We start from the raw sequence: 26,287 nt of genomic DNA, 5'->3' as shown, positions 1-26,287 counted from the left end.
AGCAATTAAGTCTCAATTGCTTCATAATAAACATACATTATCCCCTCTTACATTTAGTTAAGTTCAGTATGATTATACTGTTGTTGAAACATATTTATGACACAAAACATCATCAGCATTTTCTAATTTGAAGCTCTTTTACATCTGCCAGGAGTTAATGTAATCACTGACAGTTTTTTTAGTTAGTTTGCAAAATAAAACAAAAAGTTATGGGTGGATTTTCATGATACTTTTTTGGAAATGTCCGAATAAGCGACAATTTATTAGATTTTAGGCAAGTATATGACTGACAAGAGTGTTGACTCAATTTCTGTTACCCTGCTATAGATAGCTTTAAAAAGTTGCTACCAGAGGTGTGGACTCGAGTCACATGATTTGGACTCGAGTCAGACTCGAGTCATGAATTTGATGACTTTAGACTCGACTTGACAAAATGTAAAAAGACTTGCAACTCGACTTAGACTTTAACATCAATGACTTGTGCCTTCACTTGGACTTGAGCCTTTTGAATTGACATGACTTGCTACTTTCCCCAAAACCCAAAGATGAAAAAGTTATTCGGGAGCGCTCCGTATTTTTCATTGTGTACTTGTCTATCAGCGTTGCGTGTGTCAGCTGGTGTGCTCGCAGTACAACAGCCAATCAAATTAGATCTACTTTGTTTTCATCACACAGCATTCATCCAATCAAATTGCAGGACAACCAACGAAGAAGACATGTCCAAACCACACGCCAGTGAACAAAAAATGATACCTAAAATAATTTTGTTTGGGTATAAAAATTACGAGGTGGTCAACACAAAACGGTTTGCAGTATGCAACACATGCGGTTCGAAAATGACTGATGGAGAGGAAACAACTTCCAACTTCGTCCGGCATTTGAAGTTGCACAAAGAACGGTAAGTTTTGAATGTAAGCTAACGTTTATTGGCTAAGTAACGTGACTTTTATTTGCTGTGTAGTTAAATCAGTGAGGCTGTAAACTCACTGCTAACGTTATAACGTTATTGCAAACACGGGAATCTGTTGCAGTTCACTACCTTATTCATACTTTTTGTTCAGTGATTTTTTTTAAGCAGGGTTACGTTAGTCAATATATCACACGTAACGTTAGACGGCGGTCAGCAGCACCGCGTATTTTAGCCACCTAAAAAAAGACAAAAATAGTCAAATAAAGGTCAGTTAAAATGTATACTATATTATGGATATGTGTACCGTTTTAGCTAGCTTTCTGACATACTGTTGGTTGTTTACCTCAGTGGTCCCCAACCACCGGGCCGCGGCCCGGTACTGGTCCGTGGATCGATTGGTATCGGGCCGCACAAGAAATAATTTTTTTTTTCTTTTCTTTTTTTAATTAAATCAACATAAAAAAGACAATATACACTTACAAGTAGTGCACCAACCCAAAGCAACTCTCTCCCCCCTTTTGTTCTGGGCATTGAACATGAAGACTCTTCCTTCACTGTTCCGAGTGGCCATGAGAGTCTTGGCAGTGCCTGCCTCCAGTGCTCCAGTGGAGCGAGTTTTCAGCCATGGTGGCATCATACTACGCCCCCATCGTGCACAAATGACTGACAGACTCTTGGCTAATTTGGTCTTTTGCAAATGCAATGCAGCATAGGGCCCTGACATATAAAAAGTACAACTTTTTTGTTATGTTCACGTATATGTCATGTTTTTTCAATGTTAACACTTTTGTACAAATAAGTACATTTGCACTTTATTTTTCAATGTGTTTGTTCTGTAAAGGAATGAGTTAATGTTTAAAATGACTGGTTAATAGTGCTATTATAAAGTGCAATGTCAGCACAATTTTCTTTCCTGCAATTTAAAATGCACTTGTTTTAATAAATAAATACAGCGTTTGAAAAGCATACACAATCTGTGTTAATATATTAGTCTGTGGTTAAAAGGACTTGAAAGGACTCGAAACTCAAAATGCAGGACTTAGGACTTGACTTGAGACTTTCCAGTCTTGACTTTGGACTTGACTCGGGGCTTGCCTGTCTTGACTCGGGACTTGACTCGGACTTGAGGGCAAAGACTTGAGACTTACTTGTGACTTGCAAAACAATGACTTGGTCCCACCTCTGCTACAAAGTATAAAAATAGAAAGTAAGAATATATAATAAAACATTTAAATAGCCATGAAATCATGACACACATTGGATAAAAGAGAAACAGATACAAATAGAAACTAGAGCGCAATTTTTAAATTTGGGGTTAGGTTTTTTCATTAGATCGCAATTTTTGCCAGTCCTGATGTGTGCGTTCAGTTTGGTGAGTTTTGAAGCGTGTTAAGGGGGTCAAATTACAGCTCAAAGAGGCAAAAGTTACTGTTTTTAGTACTTTTTTGTCTTGAAGGGGGAATTGCCAACTTTTTGTTGATTTTAGCCCGACAATGGTCTAAGTCAGACCTACATAGAGGTTTTTCTTTCATGTCTCTCCGACCTTCCTAGTGGGAGTTACAGGCAGTCTAGTTTTTTTTTTTCCTAGGGGGCGCTAGAGCGCAATTTTTATTTTTGGGGTTTGGTTTTTTTATCAAAAGGCAATTTTCGCTAGCCCTGATGTGTGCGTCAAATATGGTGAGTTTTGAAGCATGTTAAGTGGGTCAAATTGCAGCTCAAAGAGGCGGCCGGTATAATAATAATAATAATAAAACCTTAGAAATTCAATAGGTCCTTATGTCCCATTGGGATGGGCCATGCGGGCCCTAATAAGAGCATGAAAGCACTGGATAAAACAGATAAGCAAGCAGTGCATTTGAAAACAACAAGACACAGAAATGAGCTAAAAAAAAAAAAAAAGTGCCTTTTTAGTCCCTTCTTAAAATGGTCGAGCGACTGTGGTGCTTTAAGATGGTCGGGGAGAGCGTTCCAAAGTTCGGGAGCGGTTGACTCTCCAGTCTTGACTTTGGACTTGACTCGGGGCTTGCCTGTCTTGACTCGGGACTTGACTCGGACTTGAGGGCAAAGGCTTGAGACTTACTTGTGACTTGCAAAACAATGACTTGGTCCCACCTCTGGTTGCTACCATGCTGCTATAGATTTACAATGTATGGGCACGTGTTGATTCAACTTCCAGGAAATCTCAGAAATGGGATAAGGAACGACATATTACATTTTGGGGGCTACAAGGGCCTGGGTGGAGGTCAGCGCTGGCTTTTCTGGTCACATTGTGTCCTCTTATCGTTTCAGGACAAAAATTGTACTCATGCCAGAGCCTGCACACTTTTGGCCTGTGGAACCTGCAGAGCTTGTCTGAGCTTGCCAGCAGCAGCAGCAGCAGCCCGTTGAGTGTGGAGACACCTGTACTGCGCAATGGCGCTATTGACTCTGCGCAGGATTCCCTCCATCAGCCCTGCTCCAGTGAGTCATCACCGTGCCTCGCAGTACGAGTTTTTTTTTTTGCATCATGAATTTGCTTGACACGTATTAGAAGAACGACAGCAGTCTGGCCCAGGAGCAGCGGGACCGTCCACGAGCGGCAGCCGTGCGTGCATATCAGTGCAATAACAAATGCTTTGTTTTGCATAGCAGGCCGGGCTGGTGATCGGATAGCGTTGCAGAGCAAACATTCCGCGAGTATAACGTGGCTTTCATCACAATTCATATTCATTTCTGCATAGATAGCAGGGATTGGTTCTCTTCCTGTCGACCTAAACGCTCACAGTGCCATCGGCTTTTGTCTCTCGCCATCTCCTCTTCTTGCATTCATCCATCTTCAAACAAAGATCATATCAAATCCTAACAGTCAACTAGTCTTTTATGTTGGGTTGTGTCATCAAGTTAAAGCAAGTCTCATTGCAACCATAGAAACTGATCATCATATGTCTTAACTTGTGTTTTTTTCTTCTTCTTCTCTCCCAATTCTCCATCGTTCTTCTCCTGGCTCCTGCCCACTCCACCATCTAAACATTTTTTTTTCTCTCTCCTTCACTCTGTCTGGACTTGTCAGTTGCGTAACAGGTAATGCTCTCTTTGTCACATGTATTTTCTCTTTTTATATGTGTAGCGATACCTCGCTCTCTCTGTCCTGTTCTCCTTCGCAGCTTTTTTTATCCTTCCCTCCCCCATCTTATGTGTTATTATCTCCGTCTGTCTCCTCACTTCTGGCTTCCGCTACGCCTTATCAGTGTTCCACCACATTTCACGCTCAACTTTTTTTTCTCCCAGTCATTGCTATTCCAAATTTTAGCACACCGTCTATAAAATTGTCGTAGCTGTGGAAATAATGCACAGCGTTAGAAGAAGACTTCTTTTTCTCCCCCAGCTTAGAGCAAATCAAATCAAATCAAATCAACTTTATTTATAAAGCACATTTAAAATTTACCACAGGGGTAGCCAAAGTGCTGTACAATGAGCAGGTTAAAAGATAAAACGAGTACCGAGCAAACACAACACAACACAAACAGAACACGATAGAAAATAAATAATTAAAATAGAATTAATAAAAACATAAAAACAGGATCACAGCAGGTGTATTATGGGGCGCCATTGCAGGATGGATATCACTCAGTGTTAAAAGCCATGGAATAAAAGTATGTTTTTAAGAGAGATTTAAAAACAGGAAGAGAGGAGGCTTGTCTAACACTCAGGGGTAGGTCGTTCCAGAGCTTGGGAGCAGCAACGGCGAAAGCTCTGTCACCTCTAAGCTTCAGCCTTGTGTCAGGGACCGTCAACAGCAGCTGATCGGCTGATCTTAAGGATCGGGTGGGGCAGTAAGGCTGAAGGAGGTCGGAGAGATAGGTTGGCGCGAGGTTGTTTAGACATTTAAAAACAAATAAAAGGAGTTTAAAATGTATTCGGTAACGCACAGGGAGCCAGTGAAGGGACGCTAAAATAGGGGTGATGTGCTCACGTCTGCGGGTCTGTGTTAGCAGACGAGCAGCAGAGTTCTGCATGAGCTGCAGGCGGGCGAGGGAGGCCTGGCTAATGCCAACATACAGGGCATTACAATAATCAAAACTAGTCGAGATAAAAGCGTGGATTAATTTCTCAAGATCATGTCTTGATAGAAGCGGTTTCACTTTCGCTATTTGGCGTAATTGATAAAAGCTTTTTTGAACGACGCTGCTGATTTGTTTTTCGAATTTAAAATCTGAGTCAAACTTTACCCCCAGGTTTGTGACAGAGTCGCTGAGATACGGGGTCAGAGTGCCGAGGTCAACGTTGGGGGAGGGAGAGCGACTTGGACCGAACAACATAACTTCTGTTTTATCTTCATTTAGGCTCAGGAAGTTAGCTGAAAGCCAGACTTTGATGTCGTGCAGGCAGTCAATAAGACGTTGAACCGTGTTATTTTGTGCCATGGGAAAATAAATCTGGCAATCATCGGCATAAAAATGAAATGCAATACTGTACTTCCTAAAAATAGAACCAAGGGGGAGAAGGTAAAGCGCAAATAAAATTGGGGCAAGGATTGAGCCCTGGGGGACCCCATGTGGTAAAGGAGCTGTGGACGACATAAAACTGTCTACTTTTACACAAAAACTCCTGTCAGTTAGGTACGACAGACATGCCACGTTACAGCAATAGAAAACGCGTATATCATCACTATTTGTAAAGTTGCTTCTTTCAAATGTTTGTGTGATATATGTGATCTCTTAAGGATGAAACCACTCAAAGAACAGGGAGATTCCAAAAAAGGTACATTGACACCATTCTTCTGGTTCGCGTCTCGCAAAACCTGCAATCCTGATCCCCAAGTCTTGTGGGTTGTCAGGGAGAGCTTTGCCCTCGTCAAGGGAGCGGTGCTCCTGCTGGAAGAGGCAGAGAGAGAGGACCAACACGAGGACACGTCTCCCCTGAAGCCAGAAGACGGCGCTTCAGACACGCGACACCGACACATACACGCCATGGTTGAGCTGCTTCGACCAGAGGATAGCATCAAGCTGGTAACGGACTTGTGTTATTTTACAACACTATTTACTTCATACTTCCTTACGTAATGTCCTAGCACGGTGCTGCATTGTTGCGCAAGTTGTGACCCCAAAATGCGGAGACAGGAGACGACATGCAGGTAAGAGAAGTCTTTAATACTCAAACCAGAAGCTAGTGCAGCACGGAAGTGCACAACAAGCATAGGGAAACCTTGACACCTCATGAAGCCAACAATAACAATATGTCGCGCCCACTTTAGGTCTAAGTCGCGCCCACTCTAAGTCTCGCCCACTTTAGGTCTAAGTCGCGCCCACTTTAGGTCTAAGTCGTGCCCACTCTAAGTCTCGCCCACTTTAGGTCTAAGTCTCACCCACTTTAGGTCTAAGTCGCGCCCACTCTAAGTCGCGCCCACTTTAGGTCTAAGTCTCGCCCACTTTAGGTCTAAGTCTCACCCACTTTAGGTCTAAGTCGCGCCCACCCTAAGTCTCGCCCACTTTAGGTCTAAGTCGCGCCCACTTTAAGTCTCGCCCACTTTAGGTCTAAGTCTCGCCTACTTTAGGTCTAAGTCGCGCCCACTCTAAGTCGCGCCCACTTTAGGTCTAAGTCGCGCCCACTCTAAGTCTCGCCCACTTCAGGTCTAAGTCTCGCCCACTTCAGGTCTAAGTCTCGCCCACTTTAGGTCTAAGTCTCACCCACTTTAGGTCTAAGTCGCGCCCACTCTAAGTCGCGCCCACTCTAAGTCTCGCCCACTTTAGGTCTAAGTCTCGCCCACTTTAGGTCTAAGTCGCGCCCATTCTTAAGTCGCGCCCACTTTAGGTCTAAGTCTCGCCCACTTTAGGTCTAAGTCGCGCCCACTCTAAGTCTCGCCCACTTTAGGTCTAAGTCTCACCCACCTTAGGTCTAAGTCGCGCCCACTCTAAGTCTCGCCCACTTTAGGTCTAAGTCTCGCCCACTTTAGGTCTAAGTCTCACCCACTTTAGGTCTAAGTCGCGCCCACTTTAGGTCTAAGTTGCGTCCATTCTTAAGTCACGCCCACTTTAGGTGTAAGTCTCACCCACTTTAGGTCTAAGTCGCGCCCTCTCTAAGTCTCGCCCACTTTAGGTCTAAGTCTCGCCCACTTTAGGTCTAAGTCTCGCCCACTTTAGGTCTAAGTCTCACCCACTTTAGGTCTAAGTCGCGCCCACTTTAGGTCTAAGTTGCGTCCATTCTTAAGTCACGCCCACTTTAGGTGTAAGTCTCACCCACTTTAGGTCTAAGTCGCGCCCTCTCTAAGTCGTGCCCACTTTAGGTCTAAGTCTCGCCCACTTTAGGTCTAAGTCTCGCCCACTTTAGGTCTAAGTCTCACCCACTTTAGGTCTAAGTCGCGCCCACTCTAAGTCGCGCCCACTCTAAGTCTCGCCCACTACAGGTCTAAGTCTCGCCCACTTTAGGTCTAAGTCGTGCCCATTCTTAAGTCGCGCCCACTTTAGGTCTAAGTCTCGCCCACTTTAGGTCTAAGTCGCGCCCACTCTAAGTCTCGCCCACTTTAGGTCTAAGTCTCACCCACCTTAGGTCTAAGTCGCGCCCACTCTAAGTCTCGCCCACTTTAGGTCTAAGTCTCGCCCACTTTAGGTCTAAGTCTCACCCACTTTAGGTCTAAGTCGCGCCCACTTTAGGTCTAAGTTGCGTCCATTCTTAAGTCACGCCCACTTTAGGTGTAAGTCTCACCCGCTTTAGGTCTAAGTCGCGCCCTCTCTAAGTCTCGCCCACTTTAGGTCTAAGTCTCGCCCACTTTAGGTCTAAGTCTCGCCCACTTTAGGTCTAAGTCTCACCCACTTTAGGTCTAAGTCGCGCCCACTTTAGGTCTAAGTTGCGTCCATTCTTAAGTCTCGCCCACTTTAGGTCTAAGTCTCACCCACTTTAGGTCTAAGTCTCGCCCACTTTAGGTCTAAGTCTCGCCCACTTTAGGTCTAAGTCTCACCCACTTTAGGTCTAAGTCTCGCCCACTTTAGGTCTAAGTTGCGTCCATTCTTAAGTCTCGCCCACTTTAGGTCTAAGTCTCGCCCACTTTAGGTCTAAGTTGCGTCCATTCTTAAGTCGCGCCCACTTTAGGTCTAAGTCTCACCCACTTTAGGTCTAAGTCTCACCCACTTTAGGTCTAAGTCTCGCCCACTTTAGGTCTAAGTCTCGCCCACTTTAGGTCTAAGTCTCGCCCACTTTAGGTCTAAGTCTCGCCCACTTTAGGTCTAAGTCTCACCCACTTTAGGTCTAAGTCTCGCCCACTTTAGGTCTAAGTTGCGTCCATTCTTAAGTCTCGCCCACTTTAGGTCTAAGTCTCGCCCACTTTAGGTCTAAGTTGCGTCCATTCTTAAGTCTCGCCCACTTTAGGTATAAGTCGCGCCCACTCTTAAGTGTTGCCCACTTTAGGTCTAAGTCCTGCCCACTTTAGGTCTAAGTTGCGTCCATTCTTAAGTCTCACCCACTTTAGGTATAAGTCGCGCCCACTCTAAGTGTCGCCCACTTTAGGTCTAAGTCCTGCCCACTTTAGGTCTAAGTTGCGTCCATTCTTAAGTCTCGCCCACTTTAGGTCTAAGTCCTGCCCACTTTAGGTCTAAGTTGCGCCCACTCTTAAGTCACTTTAGGTGTAAGTGACGCCCCACGCTTAAGTCTCGCCCACTTTAGGTCTAAGTCACGCCCATTCTAAGTGACGCCCCACGCTTAAGTCTCGCCCACTTTAGGTTTAAGTCACGCCCATTCTAAGTCTCGCCCACTTTAGGTTTAAGTCACGCCCATTCTAAGTCTCGCCCACTTTAGGTCTAAGTTCTGCCCAATTTAGGTTGAGCAGGAGTCTCACCAGCTTGTTTTGGGAAGCTTTCAGTTTTGTTTCTAGTGGCTTGAGGATACTTGTGAAGCATGAGGTGCAGGCGTAGTCAAAATGAGACTGAATGAGGGTCTGAAGTGTATCCCTGTTGATAAACGCAGAAAAACTGCCCAAAAATCGAGTTTTGTTATTGATCTTGGTGATTGCTTTTAATGCCATTTTTTCACCCGAGAGAGTGTTGCCCAACATAGTTTATTATTAGTTTATTATTATTCTTCGATCAATGGTCAACAAAATAAACAAACAGTTGCACATTCATAGATTGAAAAAGAAAATGTTGCAGAGCGAAAGGGTTTAGGCTGAAGTTGAACACTTATTGCGCCTAACCCTATAAACCATGTCAAGTACAAGATGAACTTCCGAAAATTATGAAATGTCCTTTGTGCAACATATTATAAATACACATTATGCACAACTAGGGCTGCAATTAACAACTAATTTGATAATCGATTAATCTGTCGATTATTGCTTCGATTAATCGATTAATAATCGGATAAAAGAGACAAACTACATTTCTATCCTTTCCAGTATTTTATTGAAAAAAAAAACCAGCATACTGGCACCATACTTATTTTGATTATTGTTTCTCAGCTGTTTGTAAATGTTGCAGTTTATAAATAAAGGTTTATTTAAAAAAAAAAAAAAAAAAGTAGCCTCTGCGCATGCGCATAGCATAGATCCAACGAATCGATGACTAAATTAACCGTCAACTATTTTTATAATCGATTTTAATCGATGTAATTGATTAGTTGTTGCAGCTCCATACACAACATAAACACAGTTCAATTATATACACAGTAAAGACATGTGAAATATCCTTGTACACCTTTGCACCAATTATATACAGGTAAAAGCCAGTAAATTAGAATATTTTGAAAAACTTGATTTATTTCAGTAATTGCATTCAAAAGGTGTAACTTGTACATTATATTTATTCATTGCACACAGACTGATGCATTCAAATGTTTATTTCATTTAATTTTGATGATTTGAAGTGGCAACAAATGAAAATCCAAAATTCCGTGTGTCACAAAATTAGAATATTACTTAAGGCTAATACAAAAAAGGGATTTTTAGAAATGTTGGCCAACTGAAAAGTATGAAAATGAAAAATATGAGCATGTACAATACTCAATACTTGGTTGGAGCTCCTTTTGCCTCAATTACTGCGTTAATGCGGCGTGGCATGGAGTCGATGAGTTTCTGGCACTGCTCAGGTGTTATGAGAGCCCAGGTTGCTCTGATAGTGGCCTTCAACTCTTCTGTGTTTTTGGGCCTGGCATTCTGCATCTTCCTTTTCACAATACCCCACAGATTTTCTATGGGGCTAAGGTCAGGGGAGTTGGCGGGCCAATTTAGAACAGAAATACCATGGTCCGTAAACCAGGCACAGGTAGATTTTGCGCTGTGTGCAGGCGCCAAGTCCTGTTGGAACTTGAAATCTCCATCTCCATAGAGCAGGTCAGCAGCAGGAAGCATGAAGTGCTCTAAAACTTGCTGGTAGACGGCTGCGTTGACCCTGGATCTCAGGAAACAGAGTGGACCGACACCAGCAGATGACATGGCACCCCAAACCATCACCCAACCATGCAAATTTTGCATTTCCTTTGGAAATCGAGGTCCCAGAGTCTGGAGGAAGACAGGAGAGGCACAGGATCCACGTTGCCTGAAGTCTAGTGTAAAGTTTCCACCATCAGTGATGGTTTGGGGTGCCATGTCATCTGCTGGTGTCGGTCCACTCTGTTTCCTGAGATCCAGGGTCAACGCAGCCGTCTACCAGCAAGTTTTAGAGCACTTCATGCTTCCTGCTGCTGACCTGCTCTATGGAGATGGAGATTTCAAGTTCCAACAGGACTTGGCGCCTGCACACAGCGCAAAATCTACCCGTGCCTGGTTTACGGACCATGGTATTTCTGTTCTAAATTGGCCCGCCAACTCCCCTGACCTTAGCCCCATAGAAAATCTGTGGGGTATTGTGAAAAGGAAGATGCAGAATGCCAGACCCAAAAACGCAGAAGAGTTGAAGGCCACTATCAGAGCAACCTGGGCTCTCATAACACCTGAGCAGTGCCAGAAACTCATCGACTCCATGCCACGCCGCATTAACGCAGTAATTGAGGCAAAAGGAGCTCCAACCAAGTATTGAGTATTGTACATGCTCATATTTTTCATTTTCATACTTTTCAGTTGGCCAACATTTCTAAAAATCCCTTTTTTGTATTAGCCTTAAGTAAAATTCTAATTTTGTGACACACGGAATTTTGGATTTTCATTTGTTGCCACTTCAAATCATCAAAATTAAATGAAATAAACATTGGAATGCATCAGTCTGTGTGCAATGAATAAATATAATGTACAAGTTACACCTTTTGAATGCAATTACTGAAATAAATCAAGTTTTTCAAAATATTCTAATTTACTGGCTTTTACCTGTACTATATACAAACAATTATAATTCCATTATTATTTATATCCCACATTTAGTTTGTAATTAACATTGATCATAGTATTAACTACTGTGTTGATTCAAGAGTGATATATTTTTTCAAGACATTGGTCTTAAAGTGTTTTTGAAATGTGTGAATGGAAGTGGAACATTTGAAGGAATCATCCAAGCTGTTTGTTCCACAGTTGAACCCCCCTGACACAAACACATCTACTTTTTAAGCTCCTTCTTATATTTGCTTTCTGAAAGACAGCTGAACCTCTGAGGTCATAGGGATTCTCTCTGGGTTTGAACCTCTCCTGTAGACACCCAGGCAGCATGTGGTTATGAGCTTTGTACGTCACAATAGCAGTGTTGAGGTCAACAAGATCGTGCACTTTTAATGTTTTTAATGTAATAAACAGAGCATTGGTATTAGGGCTGTGAATCTTTGGGTGTCCCACGATTCGATTCAATATCGATTATTGGGGTCACGATTCGATTCAAAATCTTTTCTTTTTTTTCAATTTAACACGATTCTCGATTAAAAAAGGATATTTTCCCGATTGAAAAGGATTGTCTATTCATTGAATACATAGGATTTGAGCAGGATCTACCCCAGTCTGCTGACATGCAAGCAGAGTAAAAAGCTTTTATAATTGTAAAGGACAATGTTTTATCAACTGATTGCAATAATGTACATTTGTTTGAACTATTAAATGAAGCAAAAATATGAGTTATTTTATCTTTGTGAAAATATTGGACACAGTGTGTTGTCAAGCTTATGAGATGTGATGCAAGTGTAAGCCACTGTGACACTATTGTTCTTTTTTATTTTATTATAAATGTCAATGAGGGATTTTTCATCACTGCTATGTTGAAATTGTAACTAATATTGATACTGTTGTTGATAATATTCATTTTTGTTTCACTACTTTTGCTTTGTTGTGTGTGGTGTTTGTGTCTCCTCTCAATTGCTCTGTTTATTGCACTTCTGAGTGTTGCTGGCTCGGCTTTGCTTTTGGAATTGGATTGCATTGTTATGGTATTGCTGTGCATTGTTTTGTTGGATTGATTAATTAAAAAAAAAATAAAAAAAAATAAAATAAAATACAATAAAAAAAAAAAAAGATTTTTTAAAAATGAGAATCGATTCTGAATCGCACGACGTAAGAATCGCGATTCGAATTCGAATCGATTTTTTCCCACACCCCTAATTGGTATGGTCATGATAATCCGCATAATTTACAATTCTAATCGCTTTCTTTTGAAGTAAGAATATAGACAACCTAGGTAAATGACCTCATCTTTGCGTGTGATGATGGTATCACCTGCTTTAATCGTAAAGCCCGGGGATTTACTTAGGTTGTGCTTGGACCCAAGTAGGATGGACTCTGTTTTACCCAGGTGTAGTGTCAATTTGTTATATGTGTGATTGTACTGATTTATATCATTGTTATCATTAATAATAGGCACAACAGTTTAAGTAATATGTGTTTGTACATTAGTTGGTGCTGCAGACTTAAGTATACGAGCGAGGGGGCAACAGGTGTGTTAGGTGTTGAGCCTGGATGCTCAAACAGGCTTTTGACCGCTGTGATAGCGTTTGTGTGAACGCTACCTTTACATTTATGGAGCTTTTGGACTTTGTGCACATTCCTCTTGTCAAAGACAAAAGGAAAGGTGACCCCTGGATACAGAGACGGCAGGCGACATGCGAGTCTTTTGATTAGGAACCGTGAAAGAACAAAGTCCAAACTGTCATGTGTGCTAATAAAAGTGACTTTACAATAGAGAATAACCTTTTGGATTGATTGGTACAACATTGGCCTTCCTGGCACGTCATAAGAAAGCAGCAACACCTCACTTAGCACAATACTATGGCTGCCATTGTGTCTTTACACATATGTTAAGTTGTTATTGACACAGTGGTTTGCAGTGCATCATACTGATTTATTGTTCCACCTATAAAATCCGATTGACCTGGTGACCAATAGTGTCAGCATTTTGTATTCTTTAAGGCAGAATGTTGAATGCAGTAATTGTATTTGGGTCAGTTAGATTGTTATGGCTGGAATGCCATTGTTGTAAAAGGCAAATGTAAACGGTTAAGTTTTGACATAATTAGCTTCTGCTCAGCCTTTGGTTGTTACGATGCATTGTGTTGCCCTCCAGGCTGCCTCATACACTCTCTATGCATCCTGCAGGCCGTGCAGTTGGAGTCCGTCAGCACGGTCCGAGTCAGGTACCTCATTGTCGTCTCCACCCTGGCTAACAAAGACGAGAGCATCCTGCTAGGTATGGACTTCTCCAAACAGGAAAGGTGTGTGCCTCCAACATAGTCCACCTTGAGAACCATTTCTGTGACATATTATCAGTAAGCATCTTGCTGTTTATGATTGTGGTTCAGTGACGAGTGCACCATTGGGTTGGTTCTACCTATTTGGAGCGACACACAAGTGTACCTGGATGGAGATGGGTAAGAGCAGAACTCAGTCTTGGCTTCACTATTATATAAAAAAAATATATATTTTTGTCATGGAACCCTTCTTGAAATTATATGAGTTGTTATTAAAAAAAAAAAACACTTGACAATAACTCATGGCGGTGGGGCAAGAATTGAAATAAATGAAAAGTAGCAGAAGCGCAGCATGTTGTTGTTCACAGCAAAGCATAAACTGTGCAGCCCCAGCGCAGACTCTCTGGCCTGAGATCATGTGAATGAGGAATGTTGCTATTTATGGAGCGGAATGATTCTCCATGAATTATAACTGCCCCTATCACTTACTTACATAAGCTTGAGAACTGTGTGAAACTCCAGCATGCTTGGCCTCGTTTTCTGTTTCAAATGTGAGATAAGTGAACTTCCAAATAAAGCTATGGTGTGAGATCTTTCCTCATGAAAGAAGATGTGGTGAAGAAAAGAAGACTCCACTTTAGACTACAGCATACTTGCCAACCCTCCCGGATTTTCCGGGAGACTCCCGAAATTCAGCGCCTCTCCCGAAAACCTCCCGGGACAAATTTTCTCCCGTAAATCTCCCGAAATTCAGGCGGAGCTGGAGGCCACGCCCCCTCCTGAGTGACGTGTTGACAGCCTGTTCTCACGTCCGCTTTCCCACAATATATACAGCTAATGATCGAGGGCGAGTTCTTGGTTTCTTATGTGGGTATATTGTACAGCAGTTTCATTAACGTCCTCCCAGCGCGGTAACAACACACAACAACAGCATTTTGTCTACGTAAAGCAGTTGGTCTGCCGTAAACAGCAATGTTGTGACACTTTTAAACAGGACAATACTGCCATCTACTGTACATGCATATGTGACCCACCCATAATGTGTCACATTTTTGTGTTGATTTATTTATTTTATTTTGTGGTTTGAATTCGTTTTTGGAGCTGTCATTACCCATTTATCAGTATTCACATTGGTCAGTAGGGGGCAGTAAGGCGTTTCTTCCCAATTGAATGCTATCACCTGCAGACCGGAAGTGTCTTGTCAATCTGATGAGCACGACCAGTTTGTGAACAATTGAAACGTCCTGTGTGCTTTTTCCTCCTGTATAACAGGTTAGTTTTGGTGAATCAACTCACTGAATAATATCCATGTGATCTTTATAAGTTTAAGTACACATTCTGGTGGAGCCTAACTCTAAAGTGTTTGTGAGTTGTAGTTTGTATTTGTGAATGAATCCAGTGCACAGCTGCAGTAATCAATACAAAATGGCGACTTGAGTACGCAATGTTTATATAGGAACTTCTGATCCTAATTCAGACTCCCAAATTAGAGCTCCCGTTTTCTTATTGGTTTTATAATGTATATTTGTATAATGTGTGTGTTCTGAAATCGTGACAGAGAATAGAACAAGGATGGACAATTCAACCCTTAACTCAACAATGAGTAGATGAGTGTTATGTGTGTGTATATGTGTAAATAAATGAACACTGAAATTCAAGTATTTATTTTATTTATTTATATATATATAAATAAATAATAATTTATTATATATATATATATATATATATATATATATATATATATATATATATATATATAATTAAAAAAAAATATATATATATAGCTAGAATTCACTGAAAGTCAAGTATTTTTTATATATATATATATATATATATATATATATATATATATATATATATATATATATATATATATCTTAACCACGCCCCCAACCACGCCCCCACCCCCCACCTCCCGAAATCTGAGGTCTCAAGGTTGGCAAGTATGGACTACAGCGTTTGCAATGGATCTGCTATCACATGCTGTTGTCACGTCAGCTTGTTCTACCCTCACCGCGTCGGCTCCCGTTTCAAACTGTGTTAACGTGCTTTTTACACCTTCCTTCGCACCGCTCTCTTTCACGCCACTCGTCACTAATTTGCCCTGGATAGTGAAATAATTGTCCTTTTGGGCCAGTTTATTTATTGTACTCTGTGTCAGTGTCACTTCCTCTTTTCTCTAAGTCTCACTTGGTATCTTTTCCTGTCTCTCTCTCTCTCTTCCTCCTTCACAGCGGTTTTAGTGTCACCTCAGCAGAAGAAACAAGAATTTTTAAGCCAGTTTCCATGCAGACCATGTGGTGAGTTGTTACATGTACAGAAACACACATCAATCTATTACACCCCTAATACAACAAACATTATTACAGTATTACCTTGGTTTTTGTATGACACACTTTTTATATGGTTTAGTTTTCAATAAGGGTCTCTCGATACAACTCTTCACTTTCAATACCGATATTGGAGCCTTTAGTCTTGACCGATACGGTTATAACCCAATACAATAACAGATTAGAGAGTTTCATAAATAAAAATAGAATACTCGAAGAAAATCAATATGGATACAGAGCTAATGTTTCAACTTCGATGGCTTTAATTGAAATTACAGAAGAAATTACCAATGCTATAGATAATAAAAAATGTGCGGCAGCAGTTTTTATGGATCTAACTAAAGCATTTGACACAATTAATCACAATATTTTAATCAAAAAACTAGAACGATATGGCATCAGAGGGTTAGTCTTAAACTGGATAAGAAGTTATCTAATGAACAGGAAACAATACGTGAAGGTAGGCGAACACACCTCTACAATGCTAAATATATCCTGTGGTGTACCTCAGGGATCAATACTAGGACCTAAATTATTCAATCTATATATAAATGACATTTGTAAAGTTACAAAAGATTTAAAGTTAGTATTATTTGCGGATGATACAACAGCGTTTTGTTCAGGAGAGAACACACAGAAGATACTACAAATAATAACAGAAGAAATGAACAAATTAAAAAGATGGTTTGACAAAAACAGACTATCGTTGAATCTCAGTAAAACTAAAATAATGCTATTTGGTAACAGTAGAAGAGAAAGTCAAACACAAATACAAATAGACGGAATAGAAATTGAAAGAGTAAATGAAACCAAATTTCTAGGTATAATGATTGATGATAAATTGAACTGGAAATCTCACGTAAAAAATATACAACATAAAGTAGCAAGAAACACGTCAATAATGAATAAAGCAAAACATGTTCTAGACAAAAAATCACTTCATATTCTCTACTGCTCACTAGTGTTACCATATCTGAGTTACTGTGTAGAAATATGGGGAAATAATTACAAAAGTACACTTCATTCATTAACGGTGTTACAAAAAAGATCAGTTAGAATAATACATCATGTTGGATATAGAGAACACACAAATCCTTTATTTATTGAATCAAAGATACTGAAATTCTACGACATAGTGAATTTGCAAACAGCTAAAATTATACACAAAGCAAACTATAACCTGCTAGCCAAGAATATACAACAATTCTTCTCAAAAAAAGAGGAGAAATATAATCTTAGAGAGAAATGTAATTTAAAACATTTGTATGCACGTACAACACTTAAGACCTTCAGTATATCAGTATGTGGAATTAAATTATGGAATGGATTAAGCAAAGCAATCAAACAATGTACTAATATGATCCACTTCAAGAAACTCTTCAAACTTAAAGTGTTTACAAAGTACAAAGAAGAAGAACCATGATAAACATTCTGAATTTATTTAACTCATCCATTCTTTCATTCTTTCACTCACAAACTAATCTTACTTATCTCAACATATGAAATGGAACTTACTTCACCAATTATTATTTATTTACTTATTTTATTGTGATTACTTATGGAGTATATTGTGAATAAATTGAGAACAGGAAGTGAACAAAAGTTTTAGCAACTGTTATGTAAAAGAAAATGGGTAGGATTAAATAAGCTCTGCTTCTTCCTACTCCTTTTCGAACATGTTGAAAAGAGAAACTGGAGATTGTGATGTATCATGTTGTATGCTTGCATGTTCGAAATAAACTCAAACTCAAACTCAAACTCAATATCAGCACGACTCATACATACCGGTACTTATATTATTTTGTAGTGTGGATTCTTCTGTCTGTCTCTACCAGCTGTTTTTTTCCACTACTTGCTGTACATATCCTACCAAGTCAGACCTACACTGTTTCAATATCCATTTCTCTGTTCTCAATTGTTGGTGACTGATGATAACAACCAAACCTAACCCCCCCCCCCCCCCCCCCCCCTCACACCCTAAATTGTAAATAATGTAAATAATTCAATGTATACACCCTGATGATTATCTTGTGTGATGACTGTATTATGATGTTAGTATACAGGTAAAAGCCAGTAAATTTGAATATTTTGAAAAACTTGATTTATTTCAGTAATTGCATTCAAAAGGTGTAACTTGTACATTATATTTATTCATTGCACACAGACTGATGCATTCAAATGTTTATTTCATTTAATTTTGATGATTTGAAGTGGCAACAAATGAAATCCAAAATTCCGTGTGTCACAAAATTAGAATATTACTTAAGGCTAATACAAAAAAGGGATTTTTAGAAATGTTGGCCAACTGAAAAGTATGAAATATGAGCATGTACAATACTCAATACTTGGTTGGAGCTCCTTTTGCCTCAATTACTGCGTTAATGCGGTGTGGCATGGAGTCGATGAGTTTCTGGCACTGCTCAGGTGTTATGAGAGCCCAGGTTGCTCTGATAGTGGCCTTCAACTCTTCTGCGTTTTTGGGTCTGGCATTCTGCATCTTCCTTTTCACAATACCCCACAGATTTTCTATGGGGCTAAGGTCAGGGGAGTTGGCGGGCCAATTTAGAACAGAAATACCATGGTCCGTAAACCAGGCACGGGTAGATTTTGCGCTGTGTGCAGGCGCCAAGTCCTGTTGGAACTTGAAATCTCCATCTCCATAGAGCAGGTCAGCAGCAGGAAGCATGAAGTGCTCTAAAACTTGCTGGTAGACGGCTGCGTTGACCCTGGATCTCAGGAAACAGAGTGGACCGACACCAGCAGATGACATGGCACCCCAAACCATCACCCAACCATGCAAATTTTGCATTTCCTTTGGAAATCGAGGTCCCAGAGTCTGGAGGAAGACAGGAGAGGCACAGGATCCACGTTGCCTGAAGTCTAGTGTAAAGTTTCCACCATCAGTGATGGTTTGGGGTGCCATGTCATCTGCTGGTGTCGGTCCACTCTGTTTCCTGAGATCCAGGGTCAACGCAGCCGTCTACCAGCAAGTTTTAGAGCACTTCATGCTTCCTGCTGCTGACCTGCTCTATGGAGATGGAGATTTCAAGTTCCAACAGGACTTGGCGCCTGCACACAGCGCAAAATCTACCCGTGCCTGGTTTACGGACCATGGTATTTCTGTTCTAAATTGGCCCGCCAACTCCCCTGACCTTAGCCCCATAGAAAATCTGTGGGGTATTGTGAAAAGGAAGATGCAGAATGCCAGACCCAAAAACGCAGAAGAGTTGAAGGCCACTATCAGAGCAACCTGGGCTCTCATAACACCTGAGCAGTGCCAGAAACTCATCGACTCCATGCCACGCCGCATTAACGCAGTAATTGAGGCAAAAGGAGCTCCAACCAAGTATTGAGTATTGTACATGCTCATATTTTTCATTTTCATACTTTTCAGTTGGCCAACATTTCTAAAAATCCCTTTTTTGTATTAGCCTTAAGTAATATTCTAATTTTGTGACACACGGAATTTTGGATTTTCATTTGTTGCCACTTCAAATCATCAAAATTAAATGAAATAAACATTTGAATGCATCAGTCTGTGTGCAATGAATAAATATAATGTACAAGTTACACCTTTTGAATGCAATTACTGAAATAAATCAAGTTTTTCAAAATATTCTAATTTACTGGCTTTTACCTGTATATCTGTATCATGAATCAATTTAAGTGGACCCCGACTTAAACAAGTGTAAAAACTTATTGGGGTGTTACCATTTAGTGGTCAATTGTACGGAATATGTACTTCACTGTGCAACCTACTAATAAAAGTCTCAACCAATCAATCAATCAAACCACAGCAAACGTTACCCAGCTTGCAAAGATTGTAATAAATCCATTATAATTTATTGCCACTTTCTTTAACTTGGGCACACTCATCTTAACCTTTGACAGTTTTAAGCCAGTCATTTCCAGGAGTTATCTCACCCTCTGAGACACTTACTTAATGTGTTGCCTTCATTATAACACTTACATTCGGCTTTTTACTTTTTGCGGCTCCAGACAGATTTGTTTTTTGTATTTTTGCTCCAATATGGCTCTTTCAACATGTTGGGTTGCTGACCCCTGCCCTAATTCAATGCATTTTATTCAGGCTTCCACGTCGTATTCAAACTGGACCAGATGGGATTTTAAAAAAAATGCATCCTTAAAGTTATCCTCCAAATTCCTTTTACCACAAGGTCAGTGCTGCAGGCGTTGAACGGATGCTGCGAGCGGGCCGTCAAAGGCGCCGTGATTCCGGGCTGCAGTCTGGAGTGGGCCCAGCATTACTACCAGCACATTGAATCGGACCGCTTGTGCCTCAACGAGTGGGAGGTAATGAACGACCTGGAGTCGGTCAGGAGGGACACCGATAGTCACGGGTGAATATGGCGTGATTATTTATTGCTCGTTCTCCAAGTACTGCTACTACTACCACAGTATGTGTGTTTTCTCTGCAGTATTGCTGACAGAAATGACAAAGAGATGTTGATTAAGGAGCAACTGAGAGACATCATGAGGACGGAAGACCTCGACAACCTCACGTCTAAAATGGTAGGAAAATATAGCAAGAGAGGTCTGAACCAGAGGTTCTTAACCTTTTTGATCTCCGTGCCCAACTTCGCCACTACAGAGGAGCCCATTGGCCCTCTCATATATTAACACTGAACTAGTCATCTTACTCTTCAATTTAATATTCATATTTACCCGAAATAATAATAATAATAATAATAACTGGGATTTATATAGCGCTTTTCTAAGTACCCAAAGTCGCTTTACATGTAGAACCCATCATTCACACCTGGTGGTGGTAAGCTACTTTCATAGCCACAGCTGCCCTGGGGTAGACTGACAGAAGCGTGGCTGCGATTTGCGCCAACGGCCCCTCCGACCACCACCTATCATTCATCATTCAATTCACCGGTGTGAGTGGCACCGGGGGCAAAGGGTGAAGTGTCCCGCCCAAGGACACAACGGCAGGGATTTTTGGATGGTAAGAGGCGGGGAGCGAACCTGCAACCCTCAGGTTTCTGGCACGGTTGCTCTACCCACTACGCCATGCCGCCCCAATACAGTTTACAACCTTGTCAAATGATGTGAACCCATGTGTAAATTGCAATGATTATTATTTCTCTAACACAGGGGTGCTCATTACGTCGATCGCGAGCTACTGGTCGATCTCGGAGGGTGTGTCAGTCGATCACCAGCCAGGCATTAAAAAAATAGTCCTAAAAATGAGCGATCATAAATCTTCACTATGACGTCACTTCCGTCACTTGATTGACATTCACGGCACCCGAGGGTCTTCTGAGATGACGCTGGCTGCTGCCAGCTCATTAAAATTACCGACTGGAAGGCGAGAAACACTTTATTTCAACAGACTCTGGCGCCGTACCTGTCGTCAAAACTCCAAAGACCGACTGCACAGTTGCACAGTTGTGCTAACAAAATAAGAGTCTCAGAAAACTGGCGTGCACAAGCTAGCAAGCTACGGAGTTTGCCGACAATGTATTTCTTGTAAAGTGTATACAAAGGAGTACGGAAGCTGGACAAATAAGATGCCAAAAACCAACCACTTTCATGTGGTATTGGACAGAAAGGAGACTTTTTTTCTCCTCCATTCGAAAATGCGGACATTATCAGCACCACTGTCTGATTCCTATCAATGCAAGTCATCAGAATCAGGTAATACACCAACTTATATTCTCGTCTTCATGAAAGAAAGGAATCTATATGTGTTAAACATGCTTGTATTATCTTTAAACACCTTTAACTTATTAACAATATTAACTATATGTGTTAAACATGCTTGTATTATCTTTAAACACCTTTAACTTGTTAACAATATTAACTATATGTGTTAAACATGCTTGTATTATCTTTAAACACCTTTAAGTTGTTAACAATATTAACTATATGTATTAAACATTCTTGTATTATCATTAAACACCTTTAATGTATTAACAATATTAACTATATGTGTTAAACATGCTTGCATTATCATTAAACACCTTTAACTTGTTAACAAAAACATATATTTCATAAATAAGTAAATATAAATGATATATATGAATGAGGTAGATCCCCACGACTTGATCAATTGAAAAGTAGCTCGCCTGCAGAAAAAGTGTGAGCACCCCTGGTATAACACATATACCTTGCATAGAGAAAGCAACTTGCTTATTAGAAACATAAATAGAATCAGAATCAGAATAGTTTTTATTGCTATTGTTTGAGAACGGGTTCACAAACTAGGACTTTTTCTTGGTGCAATGGTGCAACATAAAACACGAAAAATTAAGTAGCTCTTCGCGGGTGTAAGAGCACGCAGACACACAATTTACGCACAAAAACAAACAAAACAGAGCGCACGATAGCACCGAGGCAGCCGTGATCGGCGCCATGATGATCAATACTAATACTATTCAAATATGCTGCAAAATACGGGACTCATAAATAACTGAAGAAAAAAAATGTAGCGCTAAAATAAATAACTGTCAACAAATGAAAATACTAAGTCATAATTTGTGTGCTTAAGAAACGTCTATGATTTTAGCTCCAGGATTCGTCTATTTGTTGATATTGGATAGGTTGATTGGCAACACTAAATGGGCCCTAGTGTGTGAATGTTGTCTGTCTATCTGTGTTGGCCCTGCGATGAGGTGGCGACTTGTCCAGGGTGTACCCCGCCTTCCGCCCGATTGTAGCTGAGATAGGCTCCACCGCCCCCCGCGACCCCAAAGGGAATAAGCGGTAGAAAATGGATGGATGGATGGATGTTATTACTGCTACAAGTGGTGGAAGAATGTGTTACAATTGAGTACTGCTGCAGCTTATATGGACCACCACTGAGAAACACATCAGTTTTGACGGCCCTACAGGGGGCGCTCGCCGCCCAACAATGTTAAAGGTGCCATCTGTAATAATTGAATGTCAAGTCATCATTAAATGGCCCTGATATGTCAAAAGGCATTAATAAATCATGTTCTTTTCGAATACCTTCATAACTGATAACGGTAGTCCAGCCGGGATATGCTCATTTCAAAATTTGATTTACAGCCCCGAAATCTTGTCATTGTTTTCATATTGATGCCCCGCCCTCCACCGTTTGACCAATTAGAAAGTCTGTGAGGTTGCCAGTTACACATTCGTCTAGCTACTGCCACTGGTAAAGTTACTAAACATGTCAGACCTTAGTAAATCTAAAAGGCCTCGTTACGATTCTCAACTTATTCATGACAAAGCCAGGACCAAAATATAATTTGTATCGGGGATGCCTCTGAAAAATGGAGACGATTGAAGGCGGAGGATATTTTTTCATCTGACGCCAAACTTGCTCATTTCCTCCTTGATAGGCAGTGTTGGGTTAGTTACTGAAAACCAGTATCTAGTTACAGTTACTAGTTACTTTATTTCAAAAGTAACTACTCAGTTACTTACACCAAAAAGTAATGCGTTACTGTGAAAAGTAACTATTTAGTTACTTCTTTTTTTCTTTTTTCTTTTTTTAAGGCTCCCATTAATGCCCTTTTAGCCTTCATGTCAGTACTGTTATTGCACTGGAGAATAATACAATGTGTTGATCAACTTGACATGCATTTGCATCACTCAACTCTGCTAAGCAATGTGCTCTACATACAACACACAAACAATGTGCTCTACATACAACACACAAACAATGTGCTCTACATACAACACACAAAGACAAAGATATGTTTCAAAAAGCCAATTTATTTCAGGCCAGAACAAATTGACAAAACTATTTTAAATAGCTGCAACATAATGGCACTTTAACTTTAACTTTAAGTGGGTAGGATCTTTGATCCAAGACACAACTTACATTGAACTAAAATGTTATTTTCTTTGTGCTCGACAAAAGAAAAGTATTGAGAATGTCTCCTTGTTAAGAAAACTCGACTTCTGGCTTCTCCATTATGTCTTGTTAGTTGTTATGAGAGGAGCGTGTGTGTGTGTGTGTGGCCCTTTAAGATATGACAGCATGTGAGGTGAGTGACATCAGTGAGTGAGTGGGCGAGAGAGGTGAGCGAGCGGCGACAGTGAGTGCGTGCAGGTGCTCTAGCTTGGTGGATGGCTGCGTCCAATAAAGTCACAAAATTGCAACAAACCTCGTCATTCGCCCTCAGCTGTAAAGACCCACTTCCGGGTAAAGTGAAGGTTGTTAGCCTTGAAGTACATAGACCCTGGAGAAACGTCTCCCCTGCGCCCCTCAACTACGGTGTGGGACACACTCTCTGTCACCTGTGGTGTCCCTCAAGGATCAGTCCTCGGCCCCACCCTTTTCACACTCTACATGCTCCCCCTTGGTCGTGTCATCAGCCAGCACGGAATATCATTCCACTGCTATGCCGATGAATCATGAAGTGCTTCGAGCGACTTGTTCTCCAGCACATCAAGGACCATATCCCTCCAGACTTCGACCCCCACCAGTTCGCATACCGGGCGAACAGGTCCACAGAGGACGCCATCGCTGTTGCTCTCCACTCTGCTCTGAACCACCTGGAGCAGCAGCAGAGCTACGTCCGGATGCTCTCTGTGGACTATAGCTCTGCCTTCAATACAATAATCCCAGACAGACTCTGCAATAAACTGGACACTCTTGGCCTCCCCCCTCTCACAAACGCCTGGATAAGGGACTTCCTAACGGACCGACCCCAGAATGTGAGACTTGGCCCGCACCTCTCATCCTCCCGCACGCTGAGCATCGGCTCCCCACAGGGCTGTGTGCTGAGCCCCCTCCTCTACTGCCTTTACACCCATGACTGCAGTCCGGCCCACAGTGACAACCTTACCGTCAAGTTCGCCGACGATACCACAGTGGTCGGGCTCATCTCCAGGGGTGACGAGGCTGCCTACAGAGAGGAGGTCCTGAAGCTGACGGCCTGGTCTTCGGAGAACAACCTCGCTCTCAACACCAGCAAGACCAGAGAGATCATCGTCGACTTCAGGAGGAGCAGCACCGACCCTGCCCCCCTCTACATCAACGGCGAGCGTGTAGAGAGGGTCCACACCTTCAGGTACCTTGGAGTCCACATCTCTAATGACTTCTCCTGGACAGTCAACACCACATCAATCATCAAGAAGGCTCAGCAGCGGCTACACTTCCTTAGAGTCCTCGGGAAGTACAACCTGAAGCCTGACCTGCTGCTGACCTTCTACCGCTCGTCCATCGAGAGCCTGCTGACCTACTGTATTACGGTATGGTACGGCAGCTGCACTGCAGCAGACAGGGAGAGGCTGCAAAGAGTGGTCAAGACGGCTCAGAAGATCATCGGCCGCCCTCTCCCCTCTCTGACGGACATCTACACCTCCCGCTGCCTCATCAGAGCCAGTGCCATCATCAAGGACAGCACCCACCCTGGCTCTGACCTGTTCCACCTGCTGCCCTCTGGGAAGCGCTACAGGTGCATTAAAACCAAAACAAACAGGCTAAAGAACAGCTTCTTCCCCAGGGCCATAACCATCCTGAACGGACTGCCCCATTGTCCCTCATAACTGCCTTCTCTTCGGTGCAATAACCCATTCCACCAACCACCCTGTTTTTGTTTTGTTTTTTCATGTTATATTCATTTCACACCATATTCATTGCACTTCTACATTTTTTTAATTTTTATATATTTGCACATTGTTTTTCTAGCATGCACACATCGCACTGTATGGAATGGCCTCAATCTCGTTACCTTGCGTAATGACAATAAAGCTGATTCTGATTCTGATGACACTCAACTCTACCTGAAAACAAACCCAACCCCCTCTGCAGCCCTGACATCATCCACACTTACCAACTGCCTGGAGGAGATAAAGGTGAAACACAATTTTCTTCAACTGAACAGCTCCAAAACCGAAGCCATTCTAGTGGGCACCCCACATCAGACTCAGTCATACACCATCACCAGCATCACCTTCTCTGGCCACGACATTCACCTCTCATCCTTAGTCACTAATCTGGGTGTTACAATGGACCCTCACCTGACCTTTGAGGTTCAAATAAAACAACTGTGCAAGACCTCCTTCTACCACCTCAGGAACGTTGCTAAACTCCGCCCCTCACTCACTCTCTCTGATGCTGAGAGGCTCGTCCACGCCTTTGTCTCCTCCAGACTAGACGACTGCAACGCACTTCTTGTGGGGATCCCCAGCAAGAACATCCAGAAGCTGCAGTACTTACAGAATAGTGCTGCTAGGATCCTGATGAGAGTGCGGAAATATGACCACATCACCCCAATTCTCAAATCCCTTCACTGGCTTCCTGTTCCACTCAGGATTGAATTCAAAGTCTCCCTGCTAACCCACCAGTGCCTCCATGGAAATGCCCCCCTCTACCTCAAAGAACTACTCACCCTCAAATCCTCCACACGACACCTCCGCTCCGGACAGGCTAACCTCCTCCAACCTCCGAGGACAAAGCTACGAACAATGGGAGACCAGGCTTTCTGCTCCGCCGCTCCCAGTCTGTGGAACGCTCTCCCTGACCACCTGAGGGCACCACAGA

At 41.8% G+C, this 26,287-nt stretch overlaps 1 protein-coding gene across 3 annotated transcripts in view; it reads left to right on the top strand.

Moving 5' to 3' along the window:
- Positions 1–26,287, top strand: part of ssh3 (slingshot protein phosphatase 3) — a 48,259-nt gene that overhangs the window by 3,555 nt on the left and 18,417 nt on the right. For 2 of the 3 annotated variants that reach the window (XM_061930321.1, XM_061930319.2), the window contains exons 2-9: positions 3,200–3,370; positions 5,613–5,650; positions 5,727–5,898; positions 13,377–13,492; positions 13,580–13,648; positions 15,703–15,768; positions 19,977–20,159; positions 20,238–20,331. In XM_061930321.1, the coding sequence (XP_061786305.1) occupies positions 3,323–3,370; positions 5,613–5,650; positions 5,727–5,898; positions 13,377–13,492; positions 13,580–13,648; positions 15,703–15,768; positions 19,977–20,159; positions 20,238–20,331 (786 nt within the window). In that variant the 5' untranslated portion in view covers positions 3,200–3,322. The other variant, XM_072912502.1, reaches the window with a different exon arrangement.

The sequence above is a fragment of the Nerophis lumbriciformis genome, linkage group LG36 (genome assembly GCF_033978685.3).
Source record: "Nerophis lumbriciformis linkage group LG36, RoL_Nlum_v2.1, whole genome shotgun sequence".
Lineage (NCBI taxonomy): Eukaryota > Metazoa > Chordata > Actinopteri > Syngnathiformes > Syngnathidae > Nerophis > Nerophis lumbriciformis.
The sequence above is the reverse complement of the archived record's forward strand: the minus strand, read 5'-3'. Positions and strand labels throughout refer to the sequence as shown.